The sequence below is a fragment of the Panthera tigris genome, chromosome C1 (assembly GCF_018350195.1).
Source record: "Panthera tigris isolate Pti1 chromosome C1, P.tigris_Pti1_mat1.1, whole genome shotgun sequence".
In the NCBI taxonomy this organism is placed as follows: domain Eukaryota; kingdom Metazoa; phylum Chordata; class Mammalia; order Carnivora; family Felidae; genus Panthera; species Panthera tigris.
The window spans coordinates 18,129,396-18,152,968 of NC_056667.1; the positions used below are offsets into that span (position 1 = coordinate 18,129,396).

Below are 23,573 nucleotides of genomic sequence, written 5' to 3' on the forward strand. Positions count from 1 at the left end.
CAAGTCTTTAATCTGTTTTGAATTAATTTTTGTGTATGGTGTAAGGTAATGATTGAGTTTCATTCTTTATTTGTAGCTGTCCAGCACCATTTATTGAAGAGACTGTCCTTTTCCCATTGTATATTCTTGGCTCCTTTATCAGAAATTGACCATATATGTGTGGGTTTATCTCCCAGCTCTCTATTCTGTTTTCATTGATCTGTGCATCTGGTCTTATGCCAGTACCATAGTATTTTAATTACTGTGGCTTTGTGGGTTTTTGTTTTTTGTTTTTTAATGTTTATATTGTTGGGAGAGAGAAAGAGGGAGGGAATGAGCGGGGGAGGGCGGGGGGGGGGGCAGAGGGTCTGAAGTGGGCTCTGTGCTGACAGCAGGGAGCCCGATGAGGGGCTCAAACTCACAAACTGTGAAATTGTGACCTGAGCCAAAGTTGGACGCTTAACGGACTTAGCCACCCAGTCACCCCTAAATACTATAGCTTTTGTAATATGGTTTGGAATCAGGGAGCATGATCCTCCAGCTTTGTTCTTTCTCAAGATTGCTTTGGCTATTCAGGGATTTTTGTAGTTCTGTACAAGTTTTAGAATTCTTTGTTCTATTTCTTTGAAGTATGCCGTTGGAATTCTAATGCAGATTGCATTGAATTTATAGATTGTTTTAGGTAGGATGGACATTTTAACAATAATGATTTTTCCAGTCCATGAGCTTGAAATATCTTTCCATTTATTTACTAATTCTTTATTTCTTTCATTAATGTCTTGTAATTTTTAGTATACAGGTCTTTTACTTGTTTGGTTAAATTTATTCCTAGGTATTTTATGCTTTTGATGCAATAGAGATGGGATTGCTTTTCTTTCTTTCTTTCTTTCTTTCTTTCTTTCTTTCTTTCTTTCTTTCTTTCTTTCTTTCTTTTTTGATGGGATTGTTTTCTTAATTTCTTTTTCTGATAGTTATAAATGTAAGAGATGCAACATATTTTTGTGTATCAATTTTATATCCTACAACTGAATTTGTTTACTTATTTGTTTACTGAATTTGTTTATTAGTTTTAACAGGGTTTTTTTGTTGTTTTTTGGAGTCTTTAAGTTTTCTGTGTATATCATGTCATGTGCAAATAGTGACAGTTTTACCTCTTTTCTAGTTTGGATGCCTTTCATTTATTTTTCTTGCCTAATTGCTCTGGCCAGGACTTCCAATACTTTGTTGAATAAAAGTAGTAAGAGTGGGCATTTTTGTCTTGTTTTTGATATTAGAAGGAAGGCTTTCAGCTTCTCATCATGGAGTATATAGGGCAAGCTGTGGGCTTGTCATATATGGCCTTTATTATGTTAAGATATGTTGCCTTGGGGCACCTGGGTGGCTCAGTCAGTTTAGTGTTGCACTTTGGCTCAGGTCATGATCTCACGACTCATGAGTTTGAGCCCTGCGTCGGGTTATGTGCTGACAGTTCAGAGCCTGGAGCCTGCTTCTGATTCTGTGTCTCCCTCTCTCTCTGCCCCTCCCCCGTTCATGCTGTGTCTCTCTCTGTCTCAAAAATAAATAAGCGTTAAAAAAAACAATTAAAAAAAAAAAAGAAACACCCATCAATGAAAAGGCAACCTACAAAATGGCAGGAAATATTTTCAAATCATATTATCTGATAAACGATTAATATCTAGAATATGTAAAGAAATCCTGAAACCCAACCATAAAACTCAAAACCAAGCAACCCATTTGAAAAGTAAGCAAAGGACTTGAATAGACGTCTCCCCAAGGAAGATGTATAAACGGCCAACAAGCACATGAAAAGATGCTCAGCATCATTAATATTAGGGAAATACAAATAACAATCACAATGAGCTAGGACTTCACACCCATTAGGATGGCTCCTGTCCTAAAAACAGAGACCAAGTGACAAGGATGTGGAGAACTTGGCACCTTTGTGCACTGCTGGTGGGAGTGTGAAATGGTGCCACTGCTGTGGAAAACTGTGTGGTAGCTCCTCAAAAACTTACGCACGGAATTACCATATGATCCAGCAATTCTGCTTCTGGATAGATACACAAAGAATTGAAAGCAGGGACTCGAACAGGTATTTGTACACCAGTGTTAATAGTGGCATTATGCACCATAGTCAAAAGGTAGAAACAACCTAAGTGTCCATCTACAGATAAATGAATAAATAAAATGCAGTGTAGGGGCACCTGGATGCCTCAGTCGGTTGAGCGTCTGACTCTTGGTTTCAGCTCAGGTCATGATTTCCCTTGTGAGTTGGAGCCCCACTTTGGGCTCCATGCTGACAATGCAGAGCCTGCTTGGGATTCTCGCTCTCTCCCTCTCTCTCTGACCCTTCCTCTGCTCATGCTCTTTCTCTCTCTCAAATAAACTAAAAAAAAATGCAGCGGAGGGGCGCCTGGGTGGCTCAGTTAAGCGTCCGACTTCAGCTCAGGTCATGATCTGACAGTTTGTGGGTTTGAGCCCCGTGTCAGGCTCTGTGCTGACGGCTCAGAGCCTGGATCGTGCTTCGGATTCTGTTATCTCCCTGTCTCTCTGCCCCTTCCCTGTTCATGCCCTGTCTCTCTCTGTCTCTCAAGAATAAATAAATGTTAATTTTTTTTTTAAATGCAGTATATACTGACAATAGAATATTCTACAGCCTTAAAAGTAAATGAAATTCTGATACTTGGTATAACTTGCACGACCCTTGAAAGACATACTGAGATAAGAGGCACAAGAGGACACATACTGTATGACTTCCTTACGTGAGCTAGCGAGTGTGGTCTGGCTCTCAGAGAGAATAGAATAGCAGTAGCCAGGGCTGGAGGGATGGCGGTTGGGAGTTCTAGTTTAATGCATACATAGTTTTAATTTGAGCTCGTGGGGGAGTTCTGGAGATGGAGAATGGTGTTTCCCAACAGTATAAATATACTTAATGCCACTGAATTGTACACGTTTTAAAAAATGGTTAAAATGGTAAATTCTGTGTTTTGTATATTTTACCACAATAAAAATGCGTTAAAAAAAAGTTAAAAAAATAACCCATTGTTCTTGAGTTTAACATTCTTTGTAATATGCTTTTGTGTGTGTGTGTATATATGTATACATACACACACACACACACACATATACACACACGCACAGGCATGTATATGTATCCACACACATAGATACATGTGTGTAATATGTATGCATATATGTACGGGACACCTCTTTTGTCCTACTTCACATCGTCTTGGCGCCCCGCTTTTCACTCCAGCTCTTGCTAGAGCCCCTAGCTGTGCACAGGTGTAACCTCACTATTGCACCGTAGGTACCTTGCATTCCGTCGCAGCGTTTCTCTGCTGCCTGTGTGAAGTTGCTCAGCAGTACCGATGCCTGGGCAGAAATGGAAGCGTGAGGGAGTTAACATCCCACAGGGCAGCCCTTGACCAGGGGGAGACTAAAGCCAGTGAATAAGTCCCCCTTCCTCTGACGCTGAGAGGGTCTTCTCACTGCCCTCCCAGAGGGCTCCTGGCCACATCATACCCTGCTTGGCCACAGAGGTGACCGGCTTGACGACACAGCCTGGACAGAAGGGGGACTGGCTTTCCGTGCTTCCCTGTTTCACTGTTCCCCCTCTGTCCTGTGCAGTCACTTCCCAAAACAGACTCTCTGTGTGCCCTTACCTTGGCCTCTGCTCTCCCGAGGAGTCCAGGTAAGATACAGGTGAATAACTTTCAGGTTTGGTTATTTATCTTGTGTGAAGGCACTAGCTCAGGCTCTTAAACAATGGGTGATTTTTAGGCTTTACAAAGAGGATAAAGACTAACAGAAAGAAAACCCATGTGCCCACCCAATTTAGCTAATAAAATTTGATTAATATAATTGAGCCCCTCGTGTCTCCTCCCACAGATAACCATTATCCTAAACTCAGTGTTTATGATTTCCCATGTAATTTCAACTGTTTATTAAGCCTAACCATATGAAATCGCTGTATTTGTAGGTCACGTGATCAAATATTGCTATTTCCTGTGGTTCAAAATACTGTGTATGTATGTATACTATGATTTACCCTTAAACGATGCTAGAGTTAAGAGCCCTGATCTTCCATGGAGTTAAAAATCATGTATAACTTTGGACTCCCCCAGAATTTAACTATAAGCCTTGCCAATAACAGAGCCAATTAACACATACATTGTATGTCATGTATTATATACTATATTATAATAATGCAAGCTAGAAAAAAGAAATATGAAAATCATAAGAGAGAATACATATACTCTGTTATACTGTATCAACAAAAATCTATATATAAGTGGATCTATACATTCAAACCTGGGTTGTTCTGTATTTTTAAATTGTACTGTTTGCAATTGACATGATTGTCCATTTAGAAAGGAATCACCTAGAAACCATTAGAACTAATAAGTGAGTTTAGGAAGATTGGAGGACACAGGGTCAATATATAAAATCAACTGTCTATATGCTAGCCATAAACATTTGGAAACTGAAATTTAAAAAACATTACCATTAAAAAAATAAAAAAATAAAATAAAAAACATTACCATTTACAGTAGTACCATGAAATTATTGAAGTATGAATCTAAGGAAGTACGTGCAGGATCTGTGTGCTACAAAACTGTAAAACACTGGTGAAATAGTATTTTACATTATTTTTAATTTTATATAAATGGCATATTGTAAAAGTCCTTTTTTCCCCCTCAACATTATATCTGGAGGATTAATCCACGTTGAAATATGTATTGTTTCACTTGCTGTATAGTGTCCCGTTTCAGAAAATTACCACAACTTTTTTACCCCTTCTTATGTTGGACCTTTCGGTTATTTTTGATAGGTTGCCGTTGCAACAGCGATGCTGAATGTTCTGTGCATGTGGGGGGTGCAGGGTGGGTTCCCCAGGGTGTGTAGCTGGGACTGATGTTGCTGGCTTGTAGGGTCGCGTTTCTTCAATCCTAGCAGATCCTGTCACATGGTCTCCAAAGTGCAGTACCTGTTTTCGTTCCTGCCAGCCACGTAAAAGAGTTCCCGTGGCACCATAGCATTACCAATGCATTCTGTTTTCAGAATTTAACATTTTTGCCAGGCTGGTCATTAACATTTTTGTTACTTTTTAACGAATTTCTGGATAAGCTATAAATGAACGCTTCTCAAATTGATTGCTTAGTGGAGGACCAGGCTTTTCCTCCAAACTATCACAGACTGATGTTTTGGTAAAATGCAGTAAGAAGGTCACAGCAATGTAAACTTGCTGAAGTGTTTCTAGACACTCCCTGGACTGGTGGCAAACTTCGTGGACTCACACTGGGTCCTCGGACCACACACCACAGTACGTGATAACATTTCGGGATTTTCAAATGTCGTAGGAGCTTTTGAGATGAAAGAGCTGTCTCCAGTTACCTTTAAGTATATTTGTAGTTTCTACTGTGAATACATTGTCTCAAAACCAAGAGTTAAAAAGGATTTTGAGTCCTTTCATTAGGTCATTAGGTATCCTAATTATCGGCAATATTAAGATACCAGCGAGTAATGAGGTGGTTCTCATGAGGCTGTCATGTTCTTAGAGATCATTGGTTTACAGGTTCCACGTTCTCTGTTGCTTCACGTGTGCAGTAAGCATTGAGCATTGTGCCAGCCACAGTTACAGTTACAGGGTCTAGGGAGACCACAGTGAACACGATGACGTGCCAGCCCTTGGGGAGCATGGGGAGAGAAAGATACTAACACGCAAACAAGTGAATAAGAAATTCGGGTAATAACAAGTACTATGAACAAAATAAAAAGTAGATAGGGAGTTGTCGGTGGTCATTTTTAACTAGAGTGGTCAGGGAAGACCTATCTGAAGAAATGACATTTGAGCTGAGACCTGAATAATGAGGAAGAACAGTGTGATAATGAGTCCGCCTTGGCTTCCTATAATTGAGTTGAAATCTCTCCTAACAATTTAACTAACTTCTCTCTAATGTGTACGTATAGACAGAGCGCCATATAGTTTACCTTTATCAAAAAAAAATTTTTTTTAACGTTTATTTATTATTGAGACAGAGACAGAGCATGAGTGGGGAGGGGCAGAGAGAGAGGGAGACACAGAATCGGAAACAGGCTCCAGGCTCTGAGCTGTCAGCACAGAGCCCGACGCGGGGCTCGAACTCACGGACCGTGAGATCATGACCTGAGCCGAAGTCGGCCACTTAACCGACTGAACCACCCAGGCGCCCCAGTTTACCTTTATCAAAATACACTAGCACCTATCCTGCATCAGAGGTCCCCCCCCCCCCCAATAATCTCATTTCAGTTGGGAAAGATCTGCCATTCCCTAAATCAAGGCAGGACTCAAGGCTCTTAGGTCCGAAGAAACAGCTGGATTACCCATGTGAGTGTGTTCCCGATCTGTCCGAAGCAGGGCTCCCAGGGGTCGGGATGACTCAGGAATGAGCCTTGGGGAGGGTCACACGTGTCATCTCCACACTGCCTGGCACGGAGCCCAGCTTTCGAGCCTTGCTGTCCATCAAATATGAGCTGGATGAGACTGGGAGGGTCACCTACAGGGTCAGGATACCGACACTCGCCAACATTTATGTCGAAGCCTCATAAATTAATTTTAGTCACCATGTCCTTTCTGTTTCTTTTATTTCCTCCTCTGATTTACATTCCATTTTTACAAATTTTGTAGGTGATATAAGGGCAGCAGGACATGCTCGTAACATGTGTGTATGTGTGCGTATAAATAAGCGGGTAAACAAGTTCAGTGTGTTTGAAGTGCGTAGCAAAGTATTTTTACTGGTTTGGGAGTACAAAGAACTCCTTTCTTCCTGAACTGTTTTGAGAGTAAGTTGCCAACAGTGATGCCCATCACCCCAGGACTAAGATATGTGCTTCCTGCAAGCAAGGGCCTTCTCCTAGGAGAAAATACAAATTCAGGAAATTAACGTTGGTTTGTTATATCCTTCTCATCCTCAGACTCCATTCACAATTCTCTGGCTGTTCCAATAATGTCCTTTATATCAAACACTTCAGCTCCTTTTGTCGCATTGCACTTACCTGTCCGGCCCCTTTAGTCTCCTTGAGTCTGGAAGAATTTCCAGTCTCCTCTGGTCTTTGTTGGTGTTCGCACTCAAAGATTCCAGGCTGGTTATTTTGTTGCATGTCTCATTTCGATTCCTGAGATGTGTCTTTGGGATTAGATCCAGGCTGTGCATCTTCAGCCAGAATACCATGGAAGTGATGCTCTGTTCTCACTGCATCCTGTCCGGGGGAGAGATTTCCATTTGTCCCATTACCGACAAAATTCACTTTGAGCCCTTGATTAAGGTCATCTCCCAGGTGTGTCCACTGTCAAGTAATTCTCTTTCTCCTTATAATTATTTTGTGGGAGGTATTTGTAAGTGTTCTGTTTCCCTATCAGTGTTTTAAGATATTCATTTATTCATATCAGTACAATTCATAGTTTCCTATCTTTTTGTTGTTGTTGTTACATTTTTATTTATTTTTGAGAGGCAGAGAGAGACAGAGCATGAGTGTTGGGGGTACAGAGAGAGACACACACACAATCCGAAGCAGGCTCCAGGCTCTGAGCTGTCAGCACAGAGCCCGACGCGGGGCTTGAACTCACAAACTGAGATCATGACCTGAGCCGAAGTCGGACGCTTAGCCGACCGAGTCACCCTGGCGCCCCATGCTTTCCTATCTTCTTCCTTGGTCTAATCTGTCAACTGCCATTACTTTGACTTGTCCCAGGTTTGGGCAGTGGTTGCCCCTTCAAGATGGCCTCTGTGTCTTTTTGACATGTGCCCACCATTCTTTGCGTACGTCCTTAAACTCTCTAGCACAAGATATTCCAGAATTATCTCATTGTACTTTGCCTGCCCCAGCCCTAGAATCCGCCATTTCTCCTAGGAGCCCTGACTCCTTCCAGTGGAGAACAGTGTTTAGAAACCAGGATATGTGAGTAGTTAGCTGTCGCTGTTCCTGGGCTGCTTGCTGGACAGAGCTAGGAAATTCCTAGATGCATGCACATGTGTGTTTACAGTTCTACTTCCAACCCCAGTCCAGCACCAAAGAATTTGTTTCTAGTTTTCTCCCATTCCAAATTTGTAACTCTTCTTTGACAGAGAGAAAATTAGCTTCCGTTATCTTATTATTTTTACCTACTCAGTCACTCCCTCTGTATTTAACTGCCAGCGTCCACCCTCTTCCCCATGTGGACGCCCTCCTTACCCCCACCGTCCTCCAACACCTTGCACCCAGACCCACCATGTGAAAGTGCTCTTCACCCCATCCAGGTTCTGATGGTCCCACCACTCAGGATCCAGTATGCTGTGCTGGGCCACCTTCCCACACAGACACATCCTCACCGCACTTGGGCTCCGTGACCTTGCGCTGGAATACCTCCCCACACAGACCTCCCTCCTCACCCTTCTCTCCCCGTTCTCCCCCCACTTGGGCTTCGACACCCTGTCAGTCTGCCCCTGTGCTGAGATAACTTTCCTCCTCCCCTGCTCTGGGCAGTCTTCCTGCGTGGATACCCTCCTCAGCCCCCTGAGCTTCCACACCCTGTGCTGGGCTGCCCCTCATGGGCATTCTTTCCGAACCCTGTTGGGTTCTGGCCCCCCATGCCAGGCTTGCCTCCCGGGTGACCACCTTCCTCACCCCACTGGAACTCTGACACCCTGCTCAGGGCTACTGTGGCTCCCGGCTTCCCATCAGCATGGACACACCAACTATACTTGGCTTTGCCTAAAAGCTTCTTGTCTAAATGTTCAGGTAGAAAGCTACATTTCTCTTTTTAAAGGACAAATAATACATGTAAGTTTCTTCCCACTGTTGTTTGTGACATTCTTTCAAGCTCACATGTCTTTGGAAAGATGGGTCTCTAGCCTTAAAAATTACCTTCACCCTCTAATGTCCTTGAAGAAAACACCATGAGAAAACAAGCTTGTATCCTTGAATAAATCACACAATCAGTATGTGGTCCTTGTAGCCTCAGCACCTAGGGTAGGACTGGCCTTACTGAACGAGTGAGTGTGGATGAACAGTGAGGAAGATTTCAACAGACACACACACACACACACACACACACACACCCTAGATGGAGTCCACAGAAATAGATCCCGAAGTCACTGCCAACCACTGGGCACATGGGCAAGCTTGAGGATAGAACATTCTTGATCTTTGTGCATAACTGACCTTGATTAAAAAGAATCATGTCTTTCTGCTTCACATTTTCCTTTTATACTTTAATAACATCATATCCATTTCTGTTTGTTTGAAGTGGTTTTTCATTCCCCTGGTCTAGCCAGGCACCATGAATACATAGCAAAGCATTTTCTTTTTCTTTTAAAATTTTTTTAACATTTATTCATTTTTGGGAGACAGAGCATGAGCAGGGGAGGGGCAGAGAGAGAGAGAGAGGGAGACACAGAATCTGAAGCAGGCTCCAGGCTCTAAGCTGTCAGCACAGAGCCCATCTCAGGGCTCGAAATTGTGAACCACAAGATCATGAACTGGGCCAAAGTTGGACACTTAACTGACTGAACCACCCAGCTACCCTGCAAAGCATTTTCAAGGCCATCACCAAAGAGTTAATTTTTTTTAAGTTTATTTATTTTTGAGAGAGAGAGAGAGCATGAGCAGGGGAGGGGCAGAGAGAGAGAGTGGGAGACAGAATCCCAAGCAGGCTCTGCACCATCAGCTCAGAGCCCCACGCAGGGCTCGATCTCATGAACCGAGAGATCATGACCTGAGTCGAGATCAAGAGTCAGACACTTAACTGACTGAGCCACCTGGGCGCCCCACCAAACAGTTAAATTATAAGAAATAGCAAACAAAACAAAAAAATAAGAAGATTAAAAGCCACTGAAGTGAAAACAATGTATTTTCTCAATGTGGAGAATTCTGCTATAACTACAAAAAAAAAAAAAAAAATCCCTGCTATCTTCTCCCTCAATTCAAGTCCCAGGTTCATAGCAGAGTAATACAAGTTCCTCAGTGTCCTAACAGAGAAGCACTTTCTCTGCTTCGAAGGGTCAGGGGGCATAGGTCAAGTTCTGAAGATCCTGAGAAGACAGGGCACTGATGTCATCAATGAGTGGTACACTGTTGCCCAGAACACCCAGGTCTCTGGGGAGGGCATGTCTCCAGGTGGCTGCTCCAGCAATGTGACGCATCTGAACGGTTCCTAACGGACTGTTAGGAATGGCAGATTCTAATTTTCCATTGGCAGCCTCCACGGTACCTGCCATCAAGTTCATACTGTGTCACTGCTTGTGCGTTCACCTCCTTCTTGGGGAATCCGCCTCGTACAGAAGAGCAGCTGTTTTTTTGCGACCACAGAATAGCAAGTGGAATATTGTCAAAGCCCTACCCTATTTGTGTTAATAACAGTAACAGTACTCTATTCTTGTTAGAGTACTTGTTAGAGAACTATTCCTGTTCTAAGAGCTTTAAGTATTCGCTCTGTCCTCCATAATACCCCAATGAAGTGAGTACTTTTATTATCCTCAATTAACAGGTAAGGAAAGTAGGCACAGCAAAGGTAAGCAAACTGCCTGTCAAATCCGGACAGTCTAGCTCTAGAGCTCTGTTACTTGAGGAGATAAATGCCTGGTAGAAGCCATCAGACCTTCCTGAAGTTGTCCCTCCAGGTTAGGGATTCCTCCTGAGGTCTTCCTTTTGTGGTCTCGTGTTTGGAGAAGTGACCAGTCTCTGTTAACTGGATGAAGAAGGAATATTTTGTCCATGATAAAGGCCAGTGAGCAGAGAGCTTCTGTTCCTCAGGAATGGATATAGAGGAGGGTTTGGTATGTTCATCAGAGCTAGTGCTCCATCACCAAAGTCATAGGAAAGAGACCACAGCGTTGACTTCGATAGAAGCCTGAGACGAGATATGAAGTTCAGGCTGAACCTGGGCTTCCCTCATCTTTCCTACTTCATCAATGGGGAGAAGAGAAAAGAGGAAGTAGAGATTCAGCTGGACACCCCAGAGGGCAGAATCATGGATTTCCTTGTGCGTGAATATACGATACTGACCTTGCCAGCTGAAGCCTTGGAACGGCAGTCTGGGTGACTGACGCTGTTTCCCTTGTGCCTGAGGAAGTTCACACGGTTTTCAGGGAAAGAACTCACTTTTGTGGTCTTTCTCACCTCTAGTGTCGGATCAAAAACTGTGTTTGAGCCCAAGGGCCTGGATGAGCTTACAAACCACGGGCCACCTTGAGTCCTCACGTTGGGTAATGCCCACCTGTAACCTGACTGCCTCTTCAAGATGCCCACCAGCAGCACAGTAATGGTCAGGGTAGGAGAAGACAGGCTGAGCAAGACAGCATTCTCTGCTTTTCTCCTTGTGTCTGCTCGCTCCCCAAGTTGGTTGCATCTGCCCTTTTCCTCCGGGAGGCCTCACAGTCTGCTCCTCTGTCTCCTCTGCTCTTTTCAGTAAACAACCAGGCTTCAGGCTGAAAAGAAAAGGCCCTTGCTGCTGCCCAGGGACTGTCAGGAGCTGGGATCTCGCTGGAAGTTCTCACAGTGAGGGCTTCAAAGATTGCGCCTTTCCGATAAACATTCCCCAGAAAAGCCAAATAAAAAGTGCTTTTGTTTCCTGATGGGCTACAGGTACCATGTGAGTAGCACTGGTTGAGTGCAGCACCTCTGGAACTCCAAAACTGAGTGAACGAGAGAGCGTGGCTGGGTCGCACCTCCTGGTAGAGGCCCTGACTGCCACTCATCAGTTTAAATGTTCGTGTTCCAGTTGGCTGTGGTGGTGTGGTTGTGGATCTCATTCCCCTCCTTCAGTGGCGAACCGTTTTCTAGGTGTTTTCAGGGTGGTGATTGGCCACCAAACTGCTGAAAAATGGCCTCTGCATTGGGCACACATCTTCTGTAAAGGCACAGTCACACATCTTTTTCAACGAGCCGTGGAAGACAAAAGGAGAAGCTTTTATAACCGCACTTACTAGTGACGACTCAGGGTGTGTTGTCCCCACGTGAAATAGTAGCCTTGCTGTGCTCCCGGCTGGGCAGAAGGCCGCCACCCGTGTGCGAGGCTCTGGGCCTGACAGGCTGTGCTCAGCAGTGGTGAGGGCTAAGGCCCACCTCCACAGCTGGCCACAGTCACCACCTCATCCCATCCCTCCTCTTGTTTTCCCTCTTCCTTTTTTCTCTTTTTTGTTGATTTGGCAAGACTTGCCTACAGTAAAATGTAGAGGTCTTAAGTGTGCGATTTGGTGAGTTTTAGCAGTATTTACCCATGTGATGGACACTCTCATCAAGGATATTTCCATCCCGACCCTATTACCAGTTTGCAGTTTGTTACCATCAAAAATGATTTATCATTGGTTTGACTACTTTTCGTGTACATGGTATAGGAGATATTATGGATTGGGGCGGGAATCATAGCCGCCTAAGAACTTACGTTCCAATAAAGGCAGCGGATGTATTTGTAAACTTAGTATGAACCATTAAAACCTAAAAACCAATACTGAACAGATAGTATCCCGTATCTTCTTGAATTTTAATTCAGTTTCATGCCTCTTTCTGAGCTGGAAAGGTGTTGAAGGCAACATGCATGCCATAGGCCAAAAGTTACAGAAGGTTTTTAAGTTTTCTGTGTGTTCTGCTCCCCTCTAGCACTTCTGAATTTAGGGCCCAGAAGGATTACAAGTGCTCAGATTATCAAAGTTTTAAATTCACCATACCCAGGAGCATGCATGCTGGTTTTTTCCTGGTCCGTGAATTCCATCCCTCTGCCTGTTTGAGTCAGCAGTGATACTGACGAGCACCAAAGGCACTTGCCTTTCCCTGGGTGGACACAGAGGCCTTACCTCTGACATCCATGAACCTGCTGGAGAGACAGGATTTGCTATCTCGGATTTACAGACAGACATAGAACATGAGAAATTTCCGGCCGTAGGACTCCAAAGATAATTCCACAGCTGAATGGATTGAGCATCGCTTCTTCTCAACAGTGAAATTGTTCCTTCTCCTTCGTACAGAAGTGGTGGGGTCCTCGGGTTCTTTTAGTCCAAGGCAAAGGGGTCCGGCAAAATCATTTTCACAATGTATTTCTCAGTGAAATTGATGAACCCCACATTCTCTGCTTTGGGATGGGGAACAGGGGACGGGGCAGTGGTATTTCCGGTAAAAGGTCAAGAAATAAACGCTTAGCTGCCACCCTCATCTGTCACTCCCTGAAACCTAGCTTCGCACAAGACCTTTTCTGCTCTTCTCTCTTAATGGGTTTTTTGTGGCTCCTGCCCAGCTGCAAAGTACTCTTCTTGAGTTCCCAAGAAAGCTGTTGGTTACATGTTGTCCTCACATATTTTAGGTGCAAAGTATTTGTAGCCATTAAAAGAATTTTTTTTAATGTTTTGTTTATTTTTGAGACAGCATGAGCAGGGGAGAGAGGTAGACACAGAATCCGAAGCAGGCTCCAGGCTTTGAGCTGTCAGCACAGAGCCCAACACGGGGCTCGAACTCATCAACTGTGAGATCATGACCTGAGCGAAGTCAGACGCTTCACCGACTGAGCCACCCACGCGCCCCTGTTTGTGGCCATTTTTACTGCTGACTCATTGCGCCAGTGATTTCAGTGTATGAAGGCAGCGTCTGTATTTTGTGGAAAACTGTTATAGCAGGAAAAGCCTCGGGGATCGATTTTTAGGCACAATTATTTGTGTTACTCCTACAGATGTGGTACTGCCCGAGGGGACACGAAGAGACCACTGGAAAAATAGAATGGTCAATGGCGATTTGGGTTTTATGGGATCTTCATTTGCTTATCAGAAGTAAATGTGCAAGACCACCCTTTAACAGGATGGTGTTAATTTTATTTGAGAATTCAGAAGTGAATTCAAAAGTGAATTATTTCTAAAACAATTCTAAAGAGAAAAGTAATAATTTTGTTTCTGAATAAATTCTACTTGTCACAAGTTATTTTTAGGCCGTGCTAATTCCGACCTCCAGTCTGCAGTCTTCGAAACCCCTTTTGTGCTAATGCTAGGTTGTCAGGAATCTGCCTATTGGTACCTGTGGATTCACACAAGGGCGGAGCTACCAGCCAAGGGCGGAGCTACCAGCCAAGGGCGGAGCTACCAGCCAAGGGCGGAGCTACCAGCCAAGGGCGGAGCTACCAGCCAAGGGCGGAGCTACCAGCCAAGGGCGGAGCTACCAGCCAAGGGCGGAGCTACCAGCCAAGGGCTCTCACGTTGTTCCTCAAAAGGAAACAGTAATAGTTTTGCCTACTTTTTTGTGTTCCCTACCGCACTTCATAGCTGGAGATCACACGTTTTTTGTTTTTGTTTTTTTTTTTTAATTTTTTAGATGTTTATTTTTGAGAGAGAGAGCACAAGTGGGAGAAGGGCACACACACACAGAGAGAGAGAGAGAGAGAGAGAGAGAGAGAGAGAGAGAGAGAGAGAAACAATCTGAAGTAGGCTCCAGGCTCTGAGCTGTCAGCGCAGAGGTGGGACTCAAACCTGTAAACCGCAAGATCATGACCTGAACCTAAGTCAGACGCCCAACTGGCTGAGCCACCCAGGTGCCTGGAAATCACACATTTCTCAAACTGTATTCTTCATGAAAATGAGAGGGAAAGAGAAAGAACTAACAAAACTTAGAAAAAGCATACTGATCAGCTCTTGCTTGGCTTTGTTTTTGTATAATTCTGAATCCATTCGCAGATCTTTGAAAATAGGAGAGATCCATAGAACCCACTGCTACCTTCCTGTTATATTCAGTTACAGTATGTTTCTGGAGTGAAAAAGTGTTTTGAAAGGAAACAGGAGGATGTGATCAGGGAGTAGCTGTTTTGTTTGCAAGATAGTGTTACCATAACTACAAAAAATTCATTGTTGTGGGAATTAGGAATAAATATATGGTCCTCTTACCCTTGGCAAGGGAAACTGTTCAATGTATAGAATTACAAAATACTAATATTTTATAAATCATGCTTAATTCTTCCTTGCTTTTCATTTCCACTGCCTTCAGTGTTGATATTTCTTAACTGTCTCACGTGGGAATTTTAATACTTGCTTAGAATTCAAAATGTGAGCATCTGCCAAGAATTAAATAGAATGTAATTTCACAAAATCTCAATTCTAATTTTTTAAAAAAGTGACAAAGCCAACCATCTTTAAAATGGATGCTGAGGGGGGCGCTCAGTCAGTTGGGCATCCGACTTCAGCTCAGGTCATGACCTCACAGCGTGTGAGTTCGAGCCCCGCGTCGAGCTCTGTGCTGACAGCTCAGAGCCTGGAGCCTGCTTCAGATTCTGTGTCTCCCTCTCTCTCTGCCCCTCCCCTGTTCATGCTCTGTCTCTCTGTCTCAAAAATAAATAAAAACATTAAAAAAAATAAATAAAATGGATACTGAGGAAACTATCAAACATGCCTGGAAGTGTTTATAATTATTAGTATTTCATATACTTGCATGTTCATATTTATTTTTAAGACCGATGTGCTGTTTAAAAATCCTAACTATATCTCTAATAATTTAGTTGCCCATATTACTTTAATATGTAGGAATAATATAGTAAATAAGAATAGAGTCAGTCTTAAAGTTCACCTCCCTTTGGAGCAGCCTGTGGTACATTGGAAATCTAGCACTCAGTGTAAGGTCTGACATACAAATTGGTTGCTTAATATATGTAGGTTTTTAAAGTTTATTTATTTTGAAAGAGAGACATTGCAAGTGGGGAAGGGATAGAGGGGGGGAACAGAGAATCCCAAGCAGGCTCTGCACTGCCAGCGCAGAGCCTGATGTAGGGCTTGAACCCATGAAACCGCGAGATCATGACCTGAGCCAAAACCCAGAGTGGGTCACTTAACCAATTGAGCCACCCAGGCACCCCTTTAATTTTTTTTAAGTTTATTTATTTTTGAGAGAGAGAAAGAGGTGCAGAGAGACACACACACACACACACACACACACACACACACACACACACACACACAGAATCCGGAGCAGGCTTCAGGCTCTGAGCTGTCAGCACAGAGCCTGACTGGGGGCTCAAGCTCACAAACTGTGAGATCATGACCTGAGCCGAAGTCAGATGCTCAACCAACTGAGCCACCCAGGTGCCCCTTAATATCTGTATTTTTTAGATGAATGAGCAAAAATAATGTAATTTTTAAGTAAATTATGTTTTCTAAATCACAAGGGATATTTGAACATTAGAAGAATAAATATTTGATCACAAATCATTTCACATTTTCACATTGGAAAAATATTGCAAAGTGGTAGGAAAATATTCAAACTGAGAGAAGTTAACAAATGATTTTTAATTCAGTATCAACAACTAATTAAAGGTTCTGCACATAAACCAAAAACAAAGGTATTTTTCAGGTTCCTTTATTATGTTATCTTTGGCAAGCCTAAGGAATATTTCTTAAAGTATTGAGAATTTTCTTAGGTCTGTTTTGTTACATTTCACTTATTAAATTGCATAAAAGTAAAGTTAATGTTGCTGTTCCAGTAATTGAAGTTGGGTTTTTTTCATTATTGCCATTTATTAACAAATGGGAGTAGAACCTTTTTTTTTTTTTCTCAGCCTTATAGAATAACTCGCTCTTTATTGCTCTATTTCGTCTCAGATGTTTAGGATATATATATATATATATATATATATATATATATATATATATATATATAGTTCTTTTTTACCAAACAATGCTAATTTTGTAGAATTACATATTCCCAAATGAACCTTGAGAAAAAGATTTTGTTGTTTTGCTTTTGTAAAAGAGGGACTATGGCTGTAGGATATTATGTGTCTGTAAAGAAGATGCTAAATGCACATTACTAGCATCATTCATAGAAATTCTATCCAGGGGGGTAAATAGAAAATGAAAAAAAAAATTGAAAAGAAAGCCAAAGAGGAGAGAATATGAACATAGAAAATATGAGGAAAGTAGATAAAATAAGATGGAGGACATCCAAAAATATCAGTGATCACAACAGTGGACTAATTCGTCCAATTAAAAGCTAATGACATCAAAAAGGTACATTCACAGGGGCGCCTGGGTGGCTCAGTCGATTGAGCTTCCGACTTTGCCTCAGGTCGTGATCTCATAGTTCATGAGTTCAAGCCCCAGGTTGGGCTCTTGCTGTCAGCAGAGCCTGCTTGGGATCTTCTGTCCTCCTCGCTCTCTGCCCTCCCCCCACTGCCTGCCCCCCCCCAATAAACTTAAAAGGTACATTTATATAAAATGTTCCCCTGAAGCTAGATCTCAGGGAACTCTGCCATTCCAGATACAACTGGGAAGTACCCTTCCCCTAAAAAAGTCCATTTATACAAAACTCTAGAAAATACAGTCTAATCTAGAGTGATAGAAAATGATAGTCATTGCTGGTGGGGTGGGGCACCTCATACATAAAAGTCATTTGTGCTGAGAAAAGACTTAAATTTCAAAGGTAAAACCATAATACTTTGAGAAATGATCTAGGAGAACATCAATCTGAATATAGAAGGATTCCTCTCTCTCTTTCTTTCTTTCTTTCTTTCTTTCTTTCTTTCTTTCTTTCTTTTGAGAGAGAGGGAGAGCATAAGCAGGGGAGGGGCAAAGAGAGAGAGGGAGAGAGAATTCCAAGCAGGTTCTGTGCTTGTAGCACAGAGCCTTATGTAGGGCTCAAACCCACGAACTGAGATCATGACATGAGCTGAAGTCAAAAGCTGGACACTCAACTGACTGAGCCACCTAGGCGCCCCTAGAAGGATTTCTTAAGACACAGAAAGCACAGAAGGAAGAAACTGATAAATTCAGTAATGTGCAGATCTAAAACTTCTGTTTCTCACACACACACACACACACACACACACACACACACACACACACACACACACTAAAAAGAGCTGGGAAAAAAATATTTATGGCCCATTTAATTGACAAAGAATTAGTATTTCTGTGGAATTTCCATGACTCAATAAAAAAAGACAACCCAGGAGAAAAATGGGCAAAAGATATAAACAGGCATGCGACATTAACAGGAGTCCCAAATAACCAATAAACAGGAAAAGAGGCTCAACCACAATCTTCAGAGAAATGTGAATGATAGCCAACATCAGAGCCCATTTGCAAGCCCCTACCTCCCATTAATAAAAAGTCCGTATTAAGCAAAGATGCCTGCAAAGATGTGTTGACAAAGACATAACCATAGCACATGTCTGCTCTTAGAGAGTAAACTGGTACAAACACTTTGGGAAACTATTTGGCGGTATCTGCTGAAGTTAAAGATGGGCCAAGTGTAAGGCCCACGAATTCTACTTATAGGTGGGTCCGCCAGGGAAACTCCTGCATTTAGGTACCAAGAGATGTGTGCAAGAATGTTCATGGCACCACTGTAGCAGACAATATGGGGCAGTCCAGATTCCACCAGCATTGGATAAATCACCGTGTGGCTCTTGGGTGGAATACTCCGTAGCAGCAGGAAAAAAAAACGACTTAAAGCTACAAGGAAGACTCTTAGGAGCAGAATGTAAGGGGAAAAGCTCACAAAAAGTCACAGAAGCGTACATGCAATGTGGTTATGTCTTTCAGGACACAAATAAATGTAAAACTATCAAGAAAAGCATGGGAATAATAAGCACAAAACCCAGAAATGGTTACTTTGAAGGAGGAAACAGATGAGCTGGAAAAAGCCAGTCTGGCTCAGTGGGGACTTCAAACCAGTACAGTGTTCTTGTTCTGTGATTGCGTGTATTTAGATCTTTGTTTATACTTGACATTTGTTTATTTTATAATTCGAACCTATACAATATTTCATAAAGTTAATTACTTTTAAAATAGGTGCAAATTACTGAATTTAGCCCATGACAATGGGATACCTATGTACACCTGCAATAAAAGTACACGTTTTTGGAAAAACGGTAAATCATGAGTTCCATCCCATTACTTACGTTTAATTAAATTTCCTTTTGCTAAAGGTTTTCCTTCTTCTCCCCCCTCCCCATTTCCCCTGCCCTGCTGCTCCCCGATTTTTAGGAGAGATTTGAAGCACTTTTCACTGTCTATGATGACCAAGTGACATTTCAGTTGTTCAAAAGCTTTAGAAGAGTCAGAATAAATTTCAGCAAACCAGAAGCAGCAGCAAGAGCACGAATAGAACTCAATGAAACAGACTTCAATGGGAAGAAGCTGAAGCTGTATTTCGCACAGGTACGGGTGGACAGGGAGGGCACTGTTCTCTCAACCTCCTTTCCTCCCAAAGTACCGTCAGTTCTCCATTTTCTTGCTTATTGCATCAGAGGTCTTTGAATCCCAAGCAGCAAGTAATGTAAAAGTATTTTTCCTTTATTTTACAGATATATAAATATTTATTAAGCATATTTTCCCTCCTAACTCTGTTTTGCTTATACTGATAGTCAAAGGAATTCATTTTTCTGGGCACCATTTCTCAACTGGTGAAGCCCTGACACCTTAAGATCAGTGAATTAACTTTTCTCCCGTGCACTTGTGATGTGACATCCTTGGGAGAATTGAGAAAATCGTCTCTGAAACCGTTTCTATGTTGTGTGATTCATACGAGACCCCCTCACTGAAAATGGCTGCCAGCCTAGGGATGACCAGGGGGGTAGCGAGGACCGTGCAAAAAAGGCTGTTTCTGGGAGCCTGTGGGTTACCAAGAACCGGAAGTGCTTACTGTTCTAATCCCTATTGGTGGAATTCTCTGAAACTAATTTCTCCTCAGAAGAATTGATGACATAAAGGCTTTTGACCTCTATTCATGTATTAAGTGGGCTGTTTTACTTTCAACTGATGCTTTTCCCCCTTGGTCTTAACTTTCAAATTAAAAAAAAAAAGGGGGGGGGAGTACCTGAGTGGCTCAGTCGGTTAAGCGTCCGAGTCTTGATTTCAGTCCAGGTCATTATCTCTGGGTTCATGAGTTTGAGTCCCGCTTCAGGTGCCACGCTGACAATGTAGAGCCTGCTTGGGATTCTCTCTCTCTTCCTCTCTACCCCCCTCCTGCGCTCCCTCTCTCTCTCTCTCTCTCAAAAATAATAAATAAACTTTAAAAAAGCAGAAAACCTAGATGACAGTTGTCAGGATATTTCAGTGGAGCTGCTTGAGATGCAGCCGATGTGACCTAATCTCTTCTACAATCGGCATGTAGGTCTCCTACCATTCATTGTTCCTTCGTCTGTTTGTCAGTTGCTTCTTCCAGGCAGCTGTCGAACACCCGGTGTGCGTGGGCTCTGTGCTGTGCACCGTGTGTGCCCCGGGGTAAACTAAACGGACCGGCCGCCGCTGGGGGGTGCGGGCTGTGGACGGGGGCTTGGCTTTCGTGGTCTGCGAAGAGGTGTCACAGCCTGAAGATGAAAAGGAAGAAACAGCCCCGTGGCAACCTGGTCTTGAGAACCTCCGTCCTTCCCCACAGGTACAGATGTCCAGTGAAACACGGGACAAGTCGTATTTACTGCCACCCCAGCCAGTCAAACAGTTCCTCATCTCCCCTCCCGCGTCGCCTCCGGTGGGGTGGAAGCAGGGGGAAGACGCGACACCTGTTATAAATTATGACTTACTCTGTGCAGTTTCCAAACTGGGACCAGGTAACAAACTTTCATCTTTCCTTTCCCCCCCCCCCCAAGAAACTTTTTTGTTTTTGAGAGAGAGCAGAGGGGGAGGAGCAGAGGGGTGGGTGGGTGGGTGAGAGAGAGGGAATATCTCAGGCAGGTTCCACACTCAGCCCAGAGCCCGATGTGGCTCTGGATCCCATGACCCTGGGATCATGACCTGAGCCAAAATCAAGAGTCTGATGCTCAACTAACTGAGCCCCGCAGGCATGAGAAACCTGAGAAACTTTTGTGTTAAAGGCCATATTCAGCGATTTGTGTTCTAGCCAACTGGTAGCAACACGATCAGAGTGGAGGATAAAGTCAAATAAATCCGGGTTCAAACTCTAGTGTTTGCTAACTTTGTGATTTTTTTTTTAAGATTTTAAAAAAATGTTTGTTGATTTTTGAGAAGGAGAGAGGGGGACAGAAGATCTGAAGTGGGCTCTGTGCTGACAGCAGAGAGCCAGATATGGAGCTTGAACTCAGGAACTGTGAGATCATGACCTGAGCCAAAGGCAGACGCTTAACCGACTGAGCCACCCAGCTGCCCCTTTAAGATTTTATTTTTTTAAATAATCTCTACACCCAATGTGAAGCTTGAACTCACAACCCCGAGACCAAAAGTCACATGCCGGTTGCCCTGCGAACTGTGATCTTCAGCAAGTTACTTAGCTCCAATTTCTGAACCTGTTTTCTCATCTAAAGTAGTGGTCGTAATAGCTCCCATTCAGTGTGGACTCAGTAGAAGGATTAAATGTTATATACATAATACTCAATAAATGTAACCACAGTTTTAACTGCTGCAGATTCTACTAGTAATAACAGGCCGTTAGTGAATGTTGGTTACCTTGTCTACACTGAAGACTTACTTCAAGGAATTGGTGGCAATACCAAACCATTCCTTCTAAATTCTTCTACTTATTTTCATTTCTTTTTCTTTGATTTCTCTCATCTCTTTAAAATAATATAAGAAATCAATGCCATTGCTGGTTGTCCACCTACAATAATATTATGCCTCTTATAGAGGGAAACAGGCTTTTTAGGGAGGTGGCTTACTGTTGTTTTTAGACATTATAGGCTATATCTTAGATGTATGAGGTCCTATAATAAAGGGCTTGCTTGGGGCATCTGGGTGGCTCGGTGGGTTAAGTGTCCGACTTCAACTCAGGTCATGATCTCACAGCTTAGGAGTTTGAGCCCCACGTCAGGCTCCGTGCTGACAGCTCAGAGCCTGGAGCTTGCTTCGGATTCTGTCTCTCCCTCTCTCTCTGCCCCTCCCCTGCTCATGCTCGCTCACTCGCTCTCTCTCTCTCTCCCTCAAAAAACATAAATAAACATTTAAAAATTAAAAAAAATAATAAAGGGCTTGCTGATGCTGCCTGGCACCTTACAAGTCTCTCCTGCAAGAAAACCAAAATCATCCTAAAGTTAAGCAGTTCACTCATACTGTTCATACAACAGTAATTAGCATTTCCATTTTAACTCCCAAGACCTCAGTACCCCTCACCAGCTAATTTCTTAAAAGGGCAAAACTGGGGGTGCCTGGGTGGCTCAGTCGGTTAAGCATCCGACTTCAGTTCAGGTCACGATCTCGCGGTCCGTGAGTTTAAGCCCCGCGTCGGGCTCTGGGCTGATGGCTCAGAGCCTGGAGCCTGCTTCCAGTTCTGTGTCTCCCTCTCTCTCTGCCCCTCCCCCGTTCATGCTCTGTCTCTCTCTGTCCCAAAAATAAATAAACGTTAAAAAAAAAAATTAAAAAAAAAAAAAAGGGCAAAACTGTCTAAGAACCTTCAAGTATCCTATCTCTCGTGCCAAAACTGAGTGGAACAAGAAGTTTTAAGACACAGACACCTGTTCTTGCTGTTTACCTCCACAGGAGAGAAATACGAGCTCCATGCAGGAACTGAGTCGACACCCAGCGTGGTGGTTCATGTCTGTGACAGTGAAACTGAAGAGGCAGAAGAAACAAAAAACCCCAAACAGAAAATTACCCAGACGAGGCGCCCCGAACCTCCAGCCGCAGCACTGGGTGAGCCCCAGACCTTCGATGGGGCGCTGTGAGGCCGCTGGTTGTGGTGCCAGGCAGGTGCCCTTGTGGGCTCAGCACCGGAGCCCCGTGCCCCTCTGCAGCGTTGCCGGTCATTGGCGCTGATCCTGTGTGTGGGGGAGGCTGGGAGTGAATGGGGCGCGGTGTGTTTTGCCACCACGCCTGTGCTGCAGACATAGCCCTATCAAGTCGTGGCGGATTTTACCTGGTCGCAATTTTAACAGATCTTCCGAACAGCACACGAAATGAAAGGATGGGCCCCCAACGCGTCGCAACTCTTGCCCATTTTTTAAGCGGTAGCAAATTAGGAAATTTGGCTGATTTCTGGCTCCCTCCAGCAATGGTAACTTCCCTGATTCCATTTCGCATGGGGTACCAAAAAACTAAAGCGGTAGTCACCGAGCTCAGTACCATTTTTATGAATTTAAAAATAGTCTTACAATTTCAATAATCTGCTGTGGGTACTTTTGTAATGGTATAATAGCTTCCAGCTACTCTGTTGATCAAAGGTCAATTGTTCCTCCATATACGTGAAATTTTTTGCACGGAAAGAAATCTGAAATGTAAAGTGATTGATAGAGAATCATTTTTCTCAAGTAGTTTTTTCTTTAGCTTTGGGGAGGAAATGCCAAATTCACTTTGACTATGGGGATCACATAGTACAAATCCGTGTGGGTGTTAGTCTCTTCCCTGTTACTGTTAAACTTCAAGAGGACGGTGACGCACAGACCACTGTTCCCAATGCACCGTCCCTCCCAGAGAAAGAACTGCTACTTTGGAAGTAGGACATACCACCAGAGAGTTTGACTGACGAGGACCTCAGGTGGCTCATGCGATCTGCCATGTGGGACCACGTGCTAGCCTGTAGCATACCCAACTGTCGCTAGCCACCTGTTGAGTTTTTCAATGGTAAACATTGTGTGTGTCATTCATTGACTTTAAAGGTTTTTTTTTTTAATGTTTATTTTTGACAGAGAGACAGAGCATGAGTGGGGAGGGGCAGAGAGAGAG

General features: G+C 43.3%; 1 protein-coding gene across 6 annotated transcripts in view; it reads left to right on the forward strand.

The window, feature by feature from the left end:
* The window catches only part of RCAN3 (RCAN family member 3), a 50,071-nt gene that overhangs the window by 11,193 nt on the left and 15,305 nt on the right, over positions 1–23,573 (forward strand). For 4 of the 6 annotated variants that reach the window (XR_006220841.1, XR_006220842.1, XM_007083671.2 and 1 more), the window contains exons 3-5: positions 18,948–19,121; positions 20,341–20,512; positions 22,392–22,544. Coding sequence is in view for 3 of the 6 variants with exons in the window: in XM_007083671.2 (XP_007083733.2) it covers positions 18,948–19,121; positions 20,341–20,512; positions 22,392–22,544 (499 nt within the window). In the remaining 3 variants the exon portion in view is untranslated. Of the gene's footprint in view, positions 1–9,811; positions 11,591–18,947; positions 19,122–20,340; positions 20,513–22,391 lie in introns of those variants that run through there. The other 2 variants (XR_006220843.1, XM_007083670.3) reach the window with 2 other exon arrangements.